The 20,434-nt window shown below is 44.8% G+C and overlaps 1 protein-coding gene and 1 pseudogene across 1 annotated transcript; both read left to right on the top strand.

Moving 5' to 3' along the window:
* Positions 1 to 2,298: 2,298 nt before the first annotated feature.
* Positions 2,299 to 7,979, top strand: LOC124694512 (annotated as a pseudogene).
* Positions 7,980 to 11,347: 3,368 nt separating this feature from the next.
* LOC124695124 (12-oxophytodienoate reductase 1-like) lies at positions 11,348 to 12,862 on the top strand. The gene is made up of 2 exons (XM_047228012.1): positions 11,348 to 11,801; positions 11,907 to 12,862. The coding sequence occupies exons 1-2, from the start codon at positions 11,450 to 11,452 to the stop codon at positions 12,698 to 12,700; spliced, it is 1,146 nt and encodes a 381-aa protein (XP_047083968.1). The 5' UTR covers positions 11,348 to 11,449; the 3' UTR covers positions 12,701 to 12,862.
* Positions 12,863 to 20,434: the final 7,572 nt, after the last annotated feature.

Here is a 20,434-nt window from a genome sequence, read left to right as displayed (position 1 = left end):
CAAAATGCCCCTGGGCCCACCAGTCAGTTCAACCAATTGGTTGAACTGGACATGCCCATGTCGGTTGGCCCACAGGCCTCACTTTCCCCTCCTCTCTCTCGCGCGCACACGAACCCTAACCCTAACTCCTGGGCGATCCCGTGGCGATGGCGTAATGATATCTCCAATGTCAATTGGAAGACATACCAAGTCTGAATCCATCTTGGACAATGATGACTTATAAATTTTAATTACTGGATGGCTTGTGGTTGATGTGACCACAGTATTCTATCTACTGCTTGGGTTGCTCTCACTGTTGGATCATTTATTGTTGACTAAACTCATTATTGCTTGCACAGTAGGGTATCATAGTTCGTATGAATGCCACTGTGACTTGTCTGTGAAGAAAATATGCATAAACTGATGGTTTAATTGGCTAGGAATAGCTAGGTGATCTATGTAGCCTCTACTATCTATGTACTACTCTACTGGTTTGGTATATGTGCATCTATATTTATCTATTTGCACAAAAATAGCTTCTGGATAGTATTTGGATCTGGCTGCTCACTTTCTGCCAGCAACTCTTGGTCAAAACCAAGTGATGTTATCCCCTCATGAGCATATGCTCATGCTTATGCTGTGTAACATGCTAAGACATGGCTTGGATCCACTGGATCCACTCTAGGTATTAGTTATACCTTGCTCCAGCTCCTAGATGGTCATGTTTGGTTGTTGTTGAGCTTTGCTTGATGGTTTTGGTTACTCGTCCTTCTCCTCCTTGCTCCTGGATGATCTTGCTTATGTTCTCATGTCTCTGGTTGGTTTTGGTTGGTTGGTTTGGAGAACTGGATGGTTTCTAGGGTTTGGTTTGGTGTTCTTGAGCAAGAACAGCTATGAACTGCTACTGTTCAGTGCTAGTTGTTGGTTGATATTGATCTGATCGACTGGATTGACCACTCCATCTGGTTCTGCCTATTTATACTCCCTAGTGAATCTTCCTTGCCTTGACACACAGGCATGTGCACTATGGTGACTAGGCCTTGGTTGCCTCGGTGTTGCTCATGCACATCAGCTTGTGAGCTGTGTGTGTGCTTGAGATGGGAGCTTGAGCCCATCATTGCTCTAACTTTGTCTACTATGCCTATGTCACTTATGGGCATGGTTTTGGATATTGGCAAGTGGCATTGACACTTGTATTTCACACTCTGGCTAGTTTTCATGTCTATGCAGGTGTAAAGCTCCAATTGATCCAGGGACAAGGAAATCAAGACTAGTAGTTTAGGATTTATGTTTATAGATCAATACTTGTAATCTTCTTTTATTTTCTTTATTATATTGTTCATTCTTGTATATTGAATATTGTAAAGACAATGTAATTGTGTGTGTATGATCAACAAAGCTCAAGGTTTTGTCTATGAGCTTTTATATAAATTTGATATTCCTTTATGAATTATTTGTGTAAGTGTGATGTGGTTTTGAATTATGAATTCATAATTCATTTATATATGGATTACTTTTTACATCTTTTGTTTTGAATTCAAATTTGAAATGCCAAATCAAATATTCTCCCAAAACTCTAAGTTTCAAAAGAGGTCATGTCGAAATTCATAACACTCACATTGCTCTAACCCTAATAGCAATGAGAGAGAAACCTCGATCCCTCTTAGGTTTTATGCAATAAGGCTCGAAAACTTCCTCCCGTTTTGCGATGAAATGCACATCACATTTCTAAATCTACCCTTTGTTGGTCCTATGTTCTGGGATATGACAAGAGGTGCCCACGTTGTTGTCAGGAGAGGCATGGTAAACCCTACCTGGAGTCGCACCCATCCCCCCTCCCCTCACAATGCCACCAACAAAGAACACCGGTGAATGAAGCTCTCTCAGACAATGCACAAGCACCGTCGTTGCCGATCAAAGATCTTAGGTTTTCAACCTAGAGAAAGTCCGTGCCCTCAAAATAATGCCTTTAACAAGACCATTGCTAGGTACAACAAATTAAGGTCTAGCCTTGGGTTTTCACCCTGAAAGATAAGACTTATGCGGTGTCACGGGCGGTTTCCTACTCATTTGCCCTGAAAGAAAGGACAAACTATGCGGTGTCACGGGCGGTTTCCTACTCATTTGCCCTAAAAGCCATACAACTCCGGACGTGATAGCCCTGTTTATGAAGGGTTTTCCAAAATAATTGCCGTATCCTAATTCCGACTTTTGGAGTGGTTACTAGGACACATAAAATGACGCCATGCGGCTCCGCGGGATTTTCTGACTTTGTTTAAATTGTCATTTGGCCAAAAGGGGCCCCCACGGAGATGCGGTATGGCCGTACGGGCGTGGCTGGTGCACCCATTTACCATCGCGCTAAACGGACAAAATTAGCACATAAACTGATATGTCATAGACCTAAAAACAATTTTTGGGGAATTTATTGAGCGAAGGAAAGTGTAGCCCTAGTTCAAATCCGGTCACTTTCCAGCGGATTCGGCGGGACACCGCAGGAAGCCGCATGGATTCCCAGATAGCTAGCGCGCACATATGGCATGTGATATGGGGTGCGAAGGCGGTGTCCTACCACTACGCAGAGGTCTCGCGCAATACTAAAATACGCCCCATGTAGTTCCTTCACAAAAAAAAACCTGTTTTGGCACCCCGAAAATGAAAAAACCATCGCCCATGGGTCGGATTGGAAATTCGCTCCCGGGGCCTTGCTTCCCATCCCAGGGACCACGCACGTGCCAAATATGGCCTCGTTCCGAGAAACTATGCGGTGTCACGGGCCGTTTTCTACTCATTTGCCCTAAAAGCCATAAAACTCCGGACGTGATAGCCACTGTTTATGAAGGGTTTTCCAAAATAATTGCCGTATCCTAATTCCGACTTTTGGAGTGGTTACTAGGACACATAAAATGACGCCATGCGGCTCCGCGGGATTTTCTGACTTTGTTTAAATTGTCATTTGGCCAAAAGGGGCCCCCACGGAGATGCGGTATGGCCGTACCGGGCGCGCTGGTGCACCCATTTACCATCGCGCTAAACGGACAAAAATTAGCACATAAACTGATATGTCATAGACCTAAAAACAATTTTTGCGGAATTTATTGAGCGAAGGAAAGTGTAGCCCTAGTTCAAATCCGGTCACTTTCCAGCGGATTCGGCGGGACACCGCAGAAGCCGCATGGATTCCCGGATAGCTAGCGCGCACATATGGCATGTGATATGGGGTGCGAAGGCGGTGTCCTACCACTACGCGGAGGTCTCGCGCAATACTAAAATACGCCCCATGTAGTTCCTTCACAAAAAAAACCTCGTTTTGGCACCCCGAAAATGAAAAAACCATCGCCCATGGGTCGGATTGGAAATTCGCTCCCGGGGCCTTGCTTCCCATCCCAGGGACCACGCACGTGCCAAATATGGCCTCGTTCCGAGAAACTATGCGGTGTCACGGGCCGTTTTCTACTCATTTGCCCTAAAAGCCATAAAACTCCGGACGTGATAGCCCTGTTTATGAAGGGTTTTCCAAAATAATTGCCGTATCCTAATTCCGACTTTTGGAGTGGTTACTAGGACACATAAAATGACGCCATGCGGATCCGCGGGATTTTCTGACTTTGTTTAAATTGTCATTTGGCCAAAAGGGGCCCCCACGGAGATGCGGTATGGCCGTCACGGGCGCGCTGGTGCACCCATTTACCATCGCGCTAAACGGACAAAAATTAGCACATAAAGCTGATATGTCATAGACCTAAAAACAATTTTTGCGGAATTTATTGAGCGAAGGAAAGTGTAGCCCTAGTTCAAATCCGGTCACTTTCCAGTGGATTCGGCGGGACACCGCGAGAAGCCGCATGGATTCCCGAGATAGCTAGCGCGCACATATGGCATGTGATATGGGGTGCGAAGGCGGTGTCCTACCACTACGCGAGAGGTCTCGCGCAATACTAAAATACGCCCCATGTAGTTCCTTCACAAAAAAACCTGTTTTGGCACCCCGAAAATGAAAAAACCATCGCCCATGGGTCGGATTGGAAATTCGCTCCCGGGGCCTTGCTTCCCATCCCAGGGACCACGCACGTGCCAAATATGGTCTCGTTCAGACAAACTATGCGGTGTCACGGGCCGTTTCCTACTCATTGCCCTAAAAGCCATAGAAATCCGGACTTGATAGCCCTGTTCGTGAAGGGTTTTCCAAAATAATTGTCGTATCCCAATTCCATCTTTTGGAGTGGTTACTAGGACACATAAAATGATGCCATGCGGCTCCGCGAGATATTCGACTTCGTTTAAATTGCCATCCGGCTAAAACGGGAACACGAGAACATATAAGAAAGTGATTGAATTGTTTCTATGTTAACATGTTATTCTACATGATTCAAATATGCATGATTTTGACATAAACGGATAGAGGATGTTTTTCTGAACATTTTGATACCTCATACGCATTTTTCTGACATCCTATGAATTAGTTATGATTTTAACAAAATTAGACAAATTTGAAAAATAGCCTACGCCGAGGGTGGCCGTCGGCGTAGCCCTGTCTACGCCTAGGGCCAAAGATATGCCGAGGGTTGCCCTCGGCGTAGAGGCTCGCTACGCCCGACGGCCACGTTTCGCCGAGTGTTGAAAGGGCAGGCTGGCCTGGCCGAGCCATACGCCGACGGCCCCGACTTTTGGCCGTCGGCGTATAGCCTGGCCCTCGGCATAGCCTCCCATTCCTGTAGTGTATTGTCGATGCAGTCCACCACAAGGGCGCGTTATTCTTCAGTCAGATTTCTCATGTCGGGAGGGTCTACACAACCGGTATCTCTCTCGCATGTTCATAACTTGTGTTTGATGGATTTTTGTACCAAAAATTTGTAATAAAACATATAGTGTATATTACATGCACGTGTCAATTATGATGGTACATGCAAATTTGCTATGACACATGCATGACAGCATGCGTGTGGGCCAATGATGATTTTTACTAAAGAGTTAACTTTGGCCAACCCATGATTATTTCTACACGTGGGAGACGAGCATCAAGGTAATCAAATATCAATCGTTTCCAAGTGTTGTTGTTTCGCACCTGAGCAAGACCATTGCCAATACGATGCCCCGTTGGAAAACTTGGTGTACACCAAATACTTCTACGTACACAAGGCCCATTTGGCATTGGGGGACACCCAGCGCTTGGTTAAGTTGCGGTGCAAAATAAGAGAAACCCACGCGGCACGTTTCCGGCCAGCAGATAGAGTTTGTTTAAATCTTCACGCGTTTTGAGCGATATGACGTGATCCAGAAACCTGGCCAGCGCCTATATAAAGCTAGGAGGTCGCTCGATCAGAAGAAGGAGGATAGACGCGAGAGACACACGCACGCGGACGCGGACGCGGGAGGAAAAAGGCACGATCTCGCCATACCCAACGACGAACGCCACACTTTCACCCACCAAATCTCGAGACGATTGCTGCGACGAAGCGGCGCTAATAGCAACTACTATGGGGCCAGGAGGAAAGCGCGTCTTTGATGGTAAGCAATGAATTTTGGCGTCTTGATATTTCTTCCTCAAGTGTTTATTCTATGCATCCTCCATTGATTGAAGAGGCAAGATCAAGATCAAAGAAATTATAGATTCTGCCATCGAAGTGAGGCTATAAATCATGGCCTCCCGATGTGATGGAATCGCCGATCGAATACATGAGCGCGGGACGACTATCCCCACGATGTTGGTTTATCCCTACGATTGTGGATTACCTCAACAAGGGTGGTCGACTGCAGCTGTATAATTTATGACGGAAGTATACGGCCAAACGCCAAATATGAAGGAGTCGAAATATCAAATTGATCTTGCTCCTTACGGGGAGGCATGCTCAATCATTCATCTACATCTCGCCCCTTATGAGGAGGCGTCCTTACCATATATCCATCATCGATCTTGCTCCTACACGGACGCGAGATTAACATATTTGAGAAGCATCATCCAACATACATATGTGATACTATTTGACATCGACACCTTGGCCAAGTGTCGACGAGACAATGGCTACATATCATTACCATCATGTCTAAGCTGACGAGGCTAGACAAAACCATGGCCAAGTGCCGACGAGGCTAGGTCACCATTATTATCGACATGTCCCAAACCTACGGGATCGGACACACTATTTCTTGGCACCGACGAGGCGATAGCGACACATACACATGTCCGCGTCCGATGAATTCAGGGCGTTACATGACTGGGCACCGACGAGGCGAAAGTCATCCCCTTCATCGACATATCCTGTTGGTCATACCAACATGGCGATAATACACGTGACTGGGTTTCGGCGAAACAAAGCCACCCGCACACATGTTTTCTATAAATATCATAATGCATATGGATGAGCAATCCAATCATGACGACGACCATCAGCGCAGCTTAATCGGAGGTATTCTGTGGGGCTTGACCCTGTGGATGTAATTAACCGGATGCTTGCAAAGGCACCAGGAATCAATGAACTACACAATCTCCTATGTTAGATACTTCATGAGCGCGACGCAGAAGGCAAAAAGGATATAATCCTACCGGAACATGCAATATGTATTTGTACAATGCAATGATATGAATAAAGTGCAATGTTCCTTATATGGTGTTTTGTCTTTCTTTATCTATTTTATTTTATTTCTTGTTTTATTAAGCAAGATGGCACGCCCGCATATTTGTACTCTCACGTACACATCTAGCAAAACCCCTACATACCCTTAGGGGAAAGTTTCACTACTTTTTGTCGAAACAAGTTGTACCAGTGATATCATTGTACCTTCCTAGAATTTACTATTCGTGTAAACGAAACAGGTATTCAGACGGATGTACATGCGCCTATCTCCAGCATTGACAAGGCTGTAACTACACCTGGGCATTTCTCGGGCCGGGCCGGGTTTCGGGCCAGGCCCGAAAAAGCCCGAACCTAAATTCCCAGGCCCGAGCCCGGCCCGGCCCGACATTCGGGCTTACAAATCGGGCCCCAACCCGGCCCGAACACAGGAAAACCCGGCCCGGCCCGACAAGCCCGGCCCGAACTAGGCGTAAACCACGTTTTCTGCAAGCCCGAACCCGGCCCGGCCTGACGTTCGGGCTCAAAAATCAGGCCCGAACCCGGCCCGACATGCAAGCCCGACCCGGCCCGGCCCGGGATTTTCGGGCTGGATCGGGCCGGGCCGTCCGGGCCGGGCTGCCCATGCCCAGATGTAGCTGTAACCCCCTGACGCGGAGGCTGGCATAGTGTATCCCAAACCCCGGGGACTGCAGATGGATGAGATACCTCGTGTTGTCGACGACTTCAGGTGTGCCGCCCGGAATGCCATCGAGGCGGGCTTCGACGGTGTGGAGATCCACGCTGCACACGGGTTTCTCCTCGAGCAGTTCATGAAAGATAGCGCCAATGACCGCACCGACATGTATGGCGGCAACCTCGAGAACCGGTGTCGCTTTGTTATGGAGGTAGTTGATTCCATTGTCCGTGAGGTTGGGGCACATCGTGTGGGAATTAGGTTGTCGCCATTCCTAGACTACATGGATTGCGTTGACTCCAATCCAGAAGCACTTGCTGCCTACTTGGTGGAGCAGCTCAATAAGCACGAAGGGTTTCTGTACTGCCACATGGTAGAACCACAGATGGCCATCGTTGATGGCCGTAGGCAGATTCCTCACGGTCTATTGTCATTCAAGAAATCCTTCAATGGCACCTTCATTGCTTCTGGTGGGTATGATAAAGAGGAAGGCAACAAGGTGGTATCTAATGGTTATGCTGACCTTGTTGCCTACGGACGAATATTAGTCTATACAAATATTTCACACACACACAGACGAATATTAGTCTATATCGAATTGATGAGACTATGTAGAAGTAAGAAATTGAGGTGTTGTTGCTTTCAGCAGGAGTGGTGAAATTTACTTGGGCTACTTCTGTGCACTGAGGTCCCATACTCTTCATGTTTCTTGCCATGTTTCAGGCTCCCAGAGGCACGACGCCCTGGGGTAACCCATAGGAAAAAAGCAAGCACCCGGGGTGTTTCTTCCACCACAGCCAAAATGCCCTTGAGGGTCTATTAGTCCACAGAGGTGCGCGTCTACTCTTCAAATTCTGAAGATGAGTCCCCTAGCAACTGCCAAAGAAGGTCCTTCAAGAAGTCCAATCAAATCCTCTCAATCAAATGAGGAAACTCCAACAAAAGTTCATAAAGTCCAAGCAATCCTCCAATCAAAAAAAAGAGAGAAGGAAAATAAGCCAATCAAAGAAGCAAGTCTCCATCAAGCAAGTCATGATCCGTAGGGGACTCATTGGAAAGAAGGGGGGGAGTAGTCGTGCACCACCCCTCAACAAGGCCAGGAAAAATAGCCAAGCCGTTTATCCCATAACCATTTACACAAGTCATCCTCTCCTACATCTCTGTGTTCTTGAGACATGTGCGAGGGGCATGATGAAGTTGTGGGGCTACTCAGTCGCATGAAGTCTAGGGTAAAAATTCTCCTTCTGAAAGCATCATGGAAGCATGCGGTCTTTCACATACACTCACAGAAACTAAATTATCATGTGTGTGATAAAGAGGAAGGCAACAAGGTGGTATCTAATGGTTATAAGTACCCAAGGATACAAGGTGGATTTCACCAACTCCAGACCAATTATTTTTTGCCTAGAAAAAGGGCATTCGATGTGTTCTGTACCAGAGACATTCTGATTGAATTAATGTTATGATATTATGATATAAACCAATATCCATCAGGTTTAATTGGCGGAGCAGATGAGTTTAGATGGGTAATAAGGGTTTATACTCCTTATTGGGAGTTACGTGTGTGTTTATGTATACAGCCAAAGCCCCCGAGATTACATGGTTAGGATTTACGGCCAAATTATTAAATAGTTTCAAGAATTTTCTACAAGCTAACCTAACCGGACGATATTAATCCAAGCTTATCAACACGCTACGGATCAATATGGTTACAATGAACACACACGTTACATATACACTATTTTCAACAGCCTCCCTCAATCACAACTCACACATATTGAGATTGGACTTAAACTGCCAAGAGGTGTCCATAGTAAAGCCATCACTTGGTCGCATGTAGGTATAAATCGAAAATCCAATAAATTTCTTGCAACCTCTTTCACGAACAAAATGAGAATAGATTTCGTTGTGTTTAGTTCTCGCATGAAACACTGGGTTAGCAGAAAGATATGTGCCACCAATATTGTCACATCAATGCCATGCAGCTTGTGAATGTTCAATACCAAGTTCGTCAAGAAAGGTTTGAACCCACATAATAGTCGTACCATTAAATACTTGGCGCTCAACGTGGAGATTGTGGAACCAAGACATATAGCAAAATCTCTAATCGATCAGGACACTCGACACGCCTCTAAATTAGCATTAAAAAATGCACTAACCAATGTGGATCGAGACCTCCCAATATTCAAAACAACACTAACAATATCTTTCAAGCTTAAAATTTTTCTTACTGGCTTGGTGTCCAATGCAAAGAGGTAGGCACGTGAAGAAACTAGTATATCTTATTTGTTGCAAACGGTACATCGGGCCTGTTAGTGTCAAATAGTGAAGAGATTTGAGTTCATATAGGATTTAACATGTAATGGTGTTATATTTTTTACACTTTAATTAGTTACTTCTGCGTTTTCGAAATCCTTCGAACCAAGTAGACCCTTTCCATAGCAGTCAACAATATACTTTAGGTTTGTGCAACTTTCGTGATTGTAAAAAAAAATATTTAGTACCCAAAAAGGTTGGTCATAAGAAACAAAGTCTAGTGCAAAGTGTCAAGATTACATAAGTACCCTTTGAATCCATGTACTTTCTTATAGGGAACATAAATATTTGGGCATAGATGTTACCTGAATCCTAGTCAACTAGGGATCACATACCCGCAAAAAAAACACTAGGGATCACATATATGTCGAGTTGCGAGTACTATGTGCGTCGTGTTGTAATAACAAGATGGGATATAAACTACTACGTGGTCCATTTACGGAAATGCTTTTATACACCCACGCATGGGTGTGGGTGTTTCCTTCAGCATCCATTTATTCTTCGTCCATTTATCCTCTTTAGACGATTAACGTAAAACAAGATACTTCTATGTAAAGAAGCAAAAATGGTTGACACATGATTGTTCTCGCACTACTCGTCAAATTAAATACTCCATCTGTCCCCACTTACTTATCGCAGATTCAGGCATTTAGATAAATCTATGGCATCTAATTCGGGATACAGCCAAAGAAAGTTGGGAAAAGGAGGATACCAGCTCCGTGCTTTGATTGATTCATGAAATGTACATTTGCCTTGTATATATTCAAGCAAAGCACCAGTCCACTTGCCATGGTGACAGCGAATGGTAGGTACATTTTGTGGCTGCTACCGTCGCATGGTTCCTGTTGGTTCTCCTCAATGAGATGACGAAGAGGATGACGAGGGGAAACGGGAAAAGATAGAACCGGTCGACTATAGAAAGATCAACGATGGGTCCTCCTGGTCCATTTTCGGCGCACGAGAGTCAGTGGGAAAGGGAGAGAACTGGTCCACTGGAAAGGTCAAAGACCATTCTTGCTCTATTTCGGCACCTATAAATACATGATACAACCTGAACCAGAATAGAGCAGAACACTACTTTAAGAACAAACACAGCAGCGTACGATAGAGTTTGAAAGACATCATATCGGCCAAGCTGCCAAACATCAAGTCATTCAGGCGCAAGGAATCAGAATCAATCAAGACTCCACACGAGATGGCTCACCAGGCAGGCAAAGAAGCGACGATCCCGCTGCTCACACCGTACAAGATGGGGCAGTTTGATCTCTCATTGATTCAGTACTCGTCAAATTCATAAGAAATGGGCTTTGGGACATGGAGAATTACAGCTCTGTGCTGACCATTCTATTGACGACGACGTGCTATACTTTTTCTTAGAAACTGCTGGTACTTTAGTTCATGAAAGGTACATTTGCTTTGTGCGAAAACGAAGCAGCAGTCCACTTTCCTGGGTGACAGCGAAGGGGGGGGGGGGGTCCTATTGTGCTCTGTGGCTGCTATCGTCGCATACTCGCGAGAAAGGTTCCATGGTTCTGCTGTCTGTTGGACGGGGATGACAAAGAGGATGACGAGAGGGAACGGAAAGAGAGAAGTAGTCTGCGATAAAACGGGGATGACAAAGAGGGTGACGAGTGACGACTGACGAGACGAGATGTGTCCTCCTGGTCCATTTCGGCACGCGAGTGTCAATGGGAAATACAGAAGCGGTCCACTCTGGAAAGATCAGAGACCATTCCTTCTCCACTTCGGAACATATATAAATATAAATACATGATACAACCTGAACCAGAACAGCACAGATCAATACTCATACGAAGCACCAGAAACAGAGCATATCAGCCAAACAGCCAAGCACCTGGGCACTGAAGCGAAGGAACCTGAATCAATAATCAAGACTCCACACGAGATGGCTCACCAGGCAGGCAAAGAGGCGGCAATCCCGCTGCTCACACCGTACAAGATGGGGCAGTTTGATCTCTCCCATCGGGTGGTACTCGCGCCGATGACGCGGTGCCGCTCCTACGGCGGCGTGCCGCAGCCGCAAGCGGCGGTGTACTACTCGCAGCGTGCCACCAGGGGCGGGCTCCTCATCTCAGAGGGCACCGTGATCTCTCCTGATTCTATGGGCTACCCAGAGATCCCTGGCATCTGGACGCAAGAACAGGTGGAGGCATGGAAGCCTATCGTGGATGCTGTTCACCGCAAGGGAGCGTTATTCTTCTGCCAGATTGCGCATGTTGGGAGGGTCTACACAACTGGTATGTCCCGTCCATCTATAAGATGAGAGTGTTTGCTCCTGCATAACTTGTACCAATGATATGGATTCATCTTCCTAGAATTTACTAATTGTGTAAACAAAACAGAAATCAAGACGGGTGAACATGCGCCTATCTCCAGCACGGACAAGCCTGTAACACCCGACGATGAGGCTGGCATAGTGTATCCCAAACCTCGGGGCCTGAGGATAGATGAGATACCTCATGTCATTGAAGACTTCAGGCGTGCCGCCCGAAACGCCATTGAGGCAGGGTTCGACGGTGTGGAGATCCATGGCGCACATGGGTTTCTCCTCGAGCAATTCATGAAGGACAGTGCCAATGACCGTACTGACATGTATGGTGGCAGCCTCGAGAACCGGTGCCGCTTCGTAGTGGAGTTGGTTGATTCTCTTGTCCATGAAGTTGGGGCACACCGTTTGGGAATCAGATTGTCGCCATTTGTGGACTACATGGATTGCGTCGACTCCAACCCAGAAGGGCTCGCAGCCTACTTGGTGGAGCAGCTCAATAAGCACCAAGGGTTTCTTTACTGCCACATGGTAGAACCCCGCATGGCCATCGTCGACGGACGCAGGCAGATTCCCCATGGGCTCTTGCCCTTCAAGAAAGCGTTCAATGGCACCTTCATTGCCGCCGGTGGGTATGATAGAGAGGAGGGCAACAAGGTGGTATCTGATGGCTACGTTGATCTTGTGGCCTACGGGAGGATTTTCTTGGCCAACCCTGACTTGCCGAGGAGGTTTGAGCTAGGCGCGCCATTAAACGAGTATGACCGCTCCACATTCTACACACAAGATCCGGTCATTGGATACACAGACTATCCTTTCCTTGATGACGACAACAACTCATTTTCAGATCCTAACGTATCGATCGAATAAATGTCATAGATTTGTGCTATATAATTTACATCACACTAAGTTCCTGACGTATCCAGGTTGTATCGAGTGGTAGTGTGCAAATTTGTAGACTTTCTATGTGTACATTTTCATATTTTGTCGATCCATTTAATTTTTTGAGTATGAAAGTATATGGAGCATTTATTGTTCAGTTTCTGTGTGGCAAACATTTCTGATCATTGCAAACCAGTTTGAAACAATTTGGCAAGTCTTGTGCAGCAAGCACATTTTCGCCATGTGAAATTCTTGATAAAATCGAAAAAGGAGGCAAGGAGGCAACTCTTTGGGTCTTCGCTGGCGCTGAGCGTTTGAGTGAAATCATGTCTAGACAGTACTGCTTAATTAAAAGATCTGTATACTCATTGGTGAACCAGTTCGTACCATGATTTTAATTAAGGAGTAGGCTGGACAGTACTACTTAACTAAAATCTTGGCTGGCGCTTAGCGCTTGTGTAAAATCATGAGTGAACCAGTTCGTGGTAGGCTTGTAATCCCTCAGTTCTGGTATAAAAGGCCTTAAACTTGCATTTCGGGTGCTAAAAAAAATAAAGCCAAATAATAAATAGTATGATTAATTATGTGAAAATGTTCTTGTGTTTCGGGTTCATTAAATATGTTGCATGTGGATTCTTCTCCTTCATGACTGCATCCAATATTCATATTAGTAATGATCACCAACCTACGAAGTTGAAATCTCATCAATTTTTACGATTATTGTTGATGTCCCCTTGTATACATGAAAAATATATTTTTGGTAGTGGCCTTGTATTTAAAAACAGATGGAGTAATATTTTTTCTTTTCACATCTTGTTAACTTGACTCTTAATTAAAAGATTGGGAAATACTTTTGCCCTCGTTTAAGAAAACCTGTAATAGATTGTTGTCAAGTAGATTTTGGTGTTGGCATAATTGCATGGGGACTGGAGATCACAGAAAAACATGGAGAGGATGCTGGTGGGGCAGCACGGAGGCATCCTGACAGCAGCATGGGCTAGGGGTTCGGCTGAACCGGTCGAAATCGACGGGAAAACAGCGTGGCGAGAGCCGCATGCGGCGGGGCTAGACCGGATCTGCGCATAAGAAGCCAGGGAGGGGCGGTGGCACGGGAATTGGCGGCTCCAGCGATGGAGAGGCGGATGCGTGATGCGCGCGTCTGGAAGTGGAGGGGTGTGTGTTGTGTAGTGTTTAAGTGACTATGTTAGGATGGGCCGGGCGGAACAGGTGGCATGGCCCATACGGCCTAGCCATTGATTAGTGTGGCACCAGCAGCGTATCCCACACTATGACGCCGCCAAAAAAAAATTGTGCGGGATGGTCCACTAGGGCCACCAAAGAGGTGGTATATAAATTATTCGCCACACCGCAGATAGTTGAATATTAGCGGCACTCCCGAATTTAGTATGCCGTAGGAATATTGGCCAACTACCGGTGGCGTGGTATTTTCGTAGTGCGCCACCACTATTTTCCTCTTATAAGTCATTTACTACAAGTACATTGTTGAAAGACCAAGGATGCGGCCTAGAGGGGATGAATAGGTGGAAAATATCTACATTGGGGACTAGCGAAAATGCGGAATAAAACTAACATTTGACTTATCAAGCATAAAGCCTATAAACAAGGATTTGCCTATGTGCAACAACAACCTATGCTAAGGAAGATAAGCAATAAGGTGATAGCAAGATATAGAACATCAAGCACGAAGGATATCATAAAGTAAAGTGCATAAATTTCATAAGTAAATGAGCTCGGGTTGATGAGTAACCAAGGAACGCGAACATGACGATGTATCCCGAAGTTCACACCCTTGCGGGTGTTACTCTCCATTAGAGCGTTGTGGAGGCACAAGACACTCCAAATTCCACAATGGCGCATCGTATTCTCCTTGAACCTTTCCCAAAAGGGGAAATCCTCGATCCATGAAGGGACCCTTGAGGGTGGTCACTGAACCCATACAAGCTTGAGGCAAGCTCCACAACTTAATTGGAGGCTCCCAAGTAAAATCAACGAAGGTCACAAGCTCGAGGCAAACTCCACAATAATTAGAGGCTCCCAAGTAATAAGACCACACCGCCACAAAAGTCCACATCACAACGAAGGCCACACCGCCTTGAAGGATACATCGCCACAAATGTCACAACGCCGGAAGGGCCAAAACGCCATCTAGGGTTCCAAGAACCCAAGAGTGCAAGCTCCGGGTACAAGCACCCAAGAAAAATCACCCACGAACTCTCTGGAGACCGAATCTCCTTAGAGAACTCAAACCAGTGCAATTAATGCAATGGCAAGAACAAAAGTGGTCAAATCCTTCACTCCCAAATTCTAACAAAGTTACAAAAACTTATGGGGAATAAGGGAGGAAGAACAAGGGAGAAAATCCATAAAGACTCCAAGATCTTGATCTAGAGAGTTCTCCTCACTAATAGAAGATTTTGGTTGGTGGAGTAGTAGATCTAGATGTCCTCTCTCCTTTCCCTCAAAACAATTCAACAAATATTGGAGGAATCAAGAAGTAGAGGTAGCTCTTCAAGGGCGAGAATGAAGGAGAGAGACAAATAGAGGAGATAGAGCTTAGATCGGGTTGGAGAAGAAGACCCCCTTTTATAGGGACCCTCAAATCCAACGATTATGCTATAGATCCGCGCCTAACCTGCACTACTGCTCCTAGGAGCGGTACTACCGCTTCCGTGTTGCCTTTCCGGTCAAAGATGACACATGGGACCCGCTGGGAGGTACTACCAATACAAGTACTGGTCATGATACCACTTGGTGTTCTGCAAAGTCTGTGTGCCGGGCAGTACCGCGAGTAGTACCGACACCGGTTCTACCGCCACGTTTCCAAATGACCGTACTCTTGATCAGTACAACAACCGGTACCGCGATCACACAAACGAGTGATTCAAGCGGTAGTTTCGTGTTGGGTACCGGTTTGAGTACCACCTGGAACACACAGACTCGTTTGACACATAAAGCAGTATCGCGAGTGCTACTACCGCCTCCAGGAAAAACCCTATAAGAGAAACTCAATGAAAACGTTAGTTTATAGGGATTATCATCAATCACCAAAAATCACACATGGGGCTCCATGCGCTTTCAGTTGTGCTACTGAATTATTGGTCATTGCAAGAACATAGAAATGCAATGAACATATTTAGTGACTCATAGTTACATTGGACACATAGATCTCAGATATGGAATTAGCGAACTTTGTAAACTTCACACTATTTTTGGTTGTACAACGCACATGGTTTAGTAACTCCATCCCTTGATCAAGTGTCGTCCATGATTTAATCATCAGCATATAACATAAGACATCTGAATAAGCAAAGTGGGCCTCATAGGAACATACCACACATGAATAACTGAGATAGTATGTCACTTAGCAAGTTCCACTAAAAAAAATAGTTGCCTTGTGCGACGAACATAGGCGACGGCCGTGGTTGCGGACTACACATCCCAGACGATTTTTGTTTCCGTGGTAGACTGCAAAACTTTTTTCTCGCTTTGGAGGCTCTCTAGCGCGGCGGATTCTGGAAAAAGCATCGAAGATCGTCACCCGATGTGTGGCAGATTCCGATTTTTTGGGTGGGCATGCCAAGTCAACCAAATCGGCACCCATTAGGTGTTGAGAGGACTAGACGGCCGCGATGGCAGCATTTCTAGCGTAGCTTTTTCCGATTGTGCCCTTTGTTTGGACCTCGTTGATGTTCTTGATAAAGCCGTTTAGGGTTTTGGCTGATGGGTCCCGATATCAGCCTCTCCGTAAAAGAAACGTTTCCTATCTTGGATTACCTTTTATCTTGATTTCTGACTACTTGAATTTTTCTCTTGATCCCTCCAATCTTCTTAACGTTGGGTGATGATAGCTCCTAAAAATGACGTGTTTTTCGAGGTGTTTTCATATGGATTTTATTTGAATTCATTGGTTTTCGCTTTCTAGCTAACCGGCAAAGTGCGAAAGTACAACCAACCTTGCATTTCCTTGTGCTTCTATGATACTTTCAGGAAATGGTCGATTTAGGAAGGAAATCAAATTATGAATGAAGATTTGGAGGAAATCAAGCAAGTCCATAATTGAGAAGATTCACATCCTACAACAGACATCTTAACAACCACTGGTACGGTCATCGTGACCGCACCATGTGACCGTACCATATCACGCCACCTTCTCCTCTTCAAAAGAAACTATTTTCATGAAGGAAAGGGACGTGAGGCGAAAAACATTCACAACCTCCACAGTTCATCCCCGAATAGAGAAGAAGAGATCCGAAGAAGAACTCATCCCTTGTTCTTCATCGCGATCCTCCTCGTGATCCTTCATTCCACAATCACAATCACCACAAAGAGAGAGATTCATCTGCATAAGAACTAGGGTTCTAAGATCTATTCATATTCGAGACACTTGAGATTGGATTTGGTTTGATCTTATTTGTGGCTTGCTAGGGTAATATCGAGATGAACTCCATTTATAACATTGTTATGTCTTTGTTCAATTCTCATCTCATGTGCTAGTAAATCCCCTTGTTGGCCTACGAGATGTAGAGGATTGGTGAGATGTGATGTGTCTATTATTATTTTTATCAATTTGTGAAAGCTATTTTTATTATTACTTATTAGATTGATTATCTATTGTTTGCTTGATGCTTGTTGTTTCATTAAGGGCCCGTACAATATGATCCAAAGATCTACATAGATGAACAGTTGTTGTATAGAACCTTTGCGGCCTCCTACTAACAGTGGAGATATCAAAAAGAAGTGAACACAACTCGAGGAGACCGTGGAACCATTAATCTTACTGCGTTGGTATGGTCTCACAACTTTAATAATTATGTTGGCTATTGTTAATAGCAATAGGTAGTGTCTATTGATCCTGGCATGGAGTAGATAGATGACTCAAGGGTTGCTTGCATGTTTGTATCCAAATATCCAAAGATTTTGAAAAATTATTTTGTACGTAACATAAGGTACGGATTTAATGTGTAAAGTATCATCCGGAAGAAAATGAAGAGAATTTTTCAAGAGTTTATTTCTCGCTTTTTGTTAAAAGCAAATATTTTTTCTTATCCATCTTAACAGTTTTAAGATGACAATCATTTGATCGGATATCTTTGAAACTTATAAGGGTACGTGTTGATTCAGGATACAAGAGTGCATTCTGAATCTTCTATTTCTAAATAGGTGATCCCATTTTCCTGACCTCCCATGAAGCCACGTCACCTCATATACCTACCCACCCCTTTCCACACAATTTGTTACAGCCGGATACCTCAGAGAAGCAAGGCAACATGCGACGACACGTCCGGTGGGCAATCCTCTCCAGATGCCACGCCCGAACGGAGGCAGAACGACGCGCGCAGACCTCTCCCCATCGATCTCTGCCGCCCTTCCTCGCTAGATGGGCCGATCTCTGCTGCTCTTCCTCACCAGATGGGCCGACACCGGCCCATGATCCGTCCGACTCTCTTCCTCTTCCTCGCGTACCTCTCCCCATCGATCTCCCCCACCGGCTCCGCCTCGGTTCGTCTTCCCATCGCCACTGCTCGCACGATCCGCCTCCGTTCGGCTTCTTTGTTCGCCCCCCGCTCGCAAGTTCCAACGGCTCTGACCAATCTCCTACCATTAAACACAATAAATCCGTCTTGAAGGCAGTAGAAACTGCTCGGAAAATTTCTTCCGCCGCCAATCCCTCCTCCACTTTATTCTTTTGACATTAATTCCGCTCTTGATGAACCCATCTCGCCTACAAATTCTCGGGAGCCCGCCTCTTCATTTGCCAGATGAGCCCGGGCCATCATCTTATACTCGGCTGCAAGCCATACCCCGCACTGCCCTCTCCATCTACCTATTACTAAATCAGGAACCATGCGCCCCGTCAAGCGTCGGCATGGTGATTTGGAAAAGCAGTGTGCCAGCCTTGACGGGCACATGGTGGTCTGCTTCTAATGAGAAGAGACATGGTGGTCCAAATGAAAATCTCCTTTCCTCCCTGCTGTGATGAATCATATTTTCTCCTGATCCGCGTCAAGGTGATTTGGAAGAGCAGCTTCGCGGTCTTGACGGGCTTCTCGAACATCTACATGGGGGTTTGATTTGAATGAGAAGAGTCGTGGTGGTCTTTTCTCTCGGCCGTGAGATGCTTTTTATGAATCATATTTTCTCCAGATAATTTCTCAACCATGGTACAGAAGCAGGCCATGAAGACGATGTATCATGCATTGGAGGTAACGCGGTTTCCTATATTTTATTTGCAAGATTGGATCTATTTTGCACAGGTTTTACTGCTCGATTTTCTAAAAACATCTCCAAGGTCTCTGTATCCATCCATGCTCGCCTTCACTTCAGCTTGGAAACGCCACCTGAACTTTTTGTTTTTATCAACACCTTAAGGTGGTGTTCTTGCAGATGCGATGATCAGTCAGGAATTCCTCTCAAGTTATCTCTCATGGTTAGCGGAATTCAGTCTGCTGGGCTAAACTGGACTGCACCAAGTCTTACACTATACCAATATTAATTATCTGCACATCCTTCTCAGATTCATACATGACTCCCATTTCTAGCTAGGACATATTCTACCACGAGGTTTTTTGAGTGTTTCTACCACGAGGTTGACTGGAGCCTTCAAATAGCTACTGGTCATGGAATCGGGGCTTTCCTTCAATTTCCCAATCTCTTAGTATTTTTATTGCACAAGCAGTGCATGAAATATTTGGCAATCATAGATTTACATTTGAATTCAATGGTTGATGGTGGCAAATAAATAAAATATGCATCTTCTATTATTATGTGATTATGAAATACCCACCACGTCGGTTGTTTCATCTCAATTTAACTGTTTCTCTACATTTGTTATTTAATCTGCATAAGGTGGAAATTTTTGATTGAAATACTAATAAGTTGGGTAACCATGCATCAATCTTTAATGATCAACATATTCCATTTTATATTCTGTAAGTACCCCTTCTTTTTTCTACAGTAATATGTTGATTTCATTTTGTAGGTGGTATTTACCTTATCTGTGCCGTGCATGGATGTCTGTTTTCTATACAAGAATGTTTTGTCAAACTACGAGTAATCATAATTGTAAATAGTTTGTTTTTATTTGGATAATTTTTCTAAGAGAGATCCTTTGCAGATAAATAACAATATTGTAAAACAAATGCTCCGCAGCAACGCGCGGGGTATCATCTAGTTACAATAGTAGTACCCACAGGGAGTGTGAATGTGACTCTTCCTGAACCAATTATTGCTTTGTTACTCCTGGTTATGGTCATAACATCTTCCTTTCTCTTAGTAAGAGTTTGGAAGTATTTTGTTTCCCTTAAAATTATGTTAGTAGTAGCACTATTCACTAAACATAATTCTTCTTTCATCAGTTTTTTCCTGTAAAATTTATTTTCTCTGATCTCTCTGGTGGCCTACTCCCTTTTGGCAGAGCAAGTGCTGATGACGTGAAGAGAGACAAAGATAGAATGGCAAATGGATACTTTCATTGATAGGAACCTAGGGTATTTATAGTACCCCAACAGTCGTGAGTCCATAGTCGGGTTACATGCATCCATTCCCAGTGTCCCTTCGGGATGGTTGCATTTAGACAACGCTAGGAAGTTGCAATGGACAAATATTAACTATTAACTGCTACATTAGCCTACAACTGACCCTAACTCATAGCCACAATATTTCCTAACAGTGTGTTCTCATATTTCGCACAAAATGTTTTTT

Source organism: Lolium rigidum, chromosome 3 (genome assembly GCF_022539505.1).
Source record: "Lolium rigidum isolate FL_2022 chromosome 3, APGP_CSIRO_Lrig_0.1, whole genome shotgun sequence".
Classification (NCBI taxonomy): domain Eukaryota; kingdom Viridiplantae; phylum Streptophyta; class Magnoliopsida; order Poales; family Poaceae; genus Lolium; species Lolium rigidum.
The sequence above is the reverse complement of the archived record's forward strand: the minus strand, read 5'-3'. Positions and strand labels throughout refer to the sequence as shown.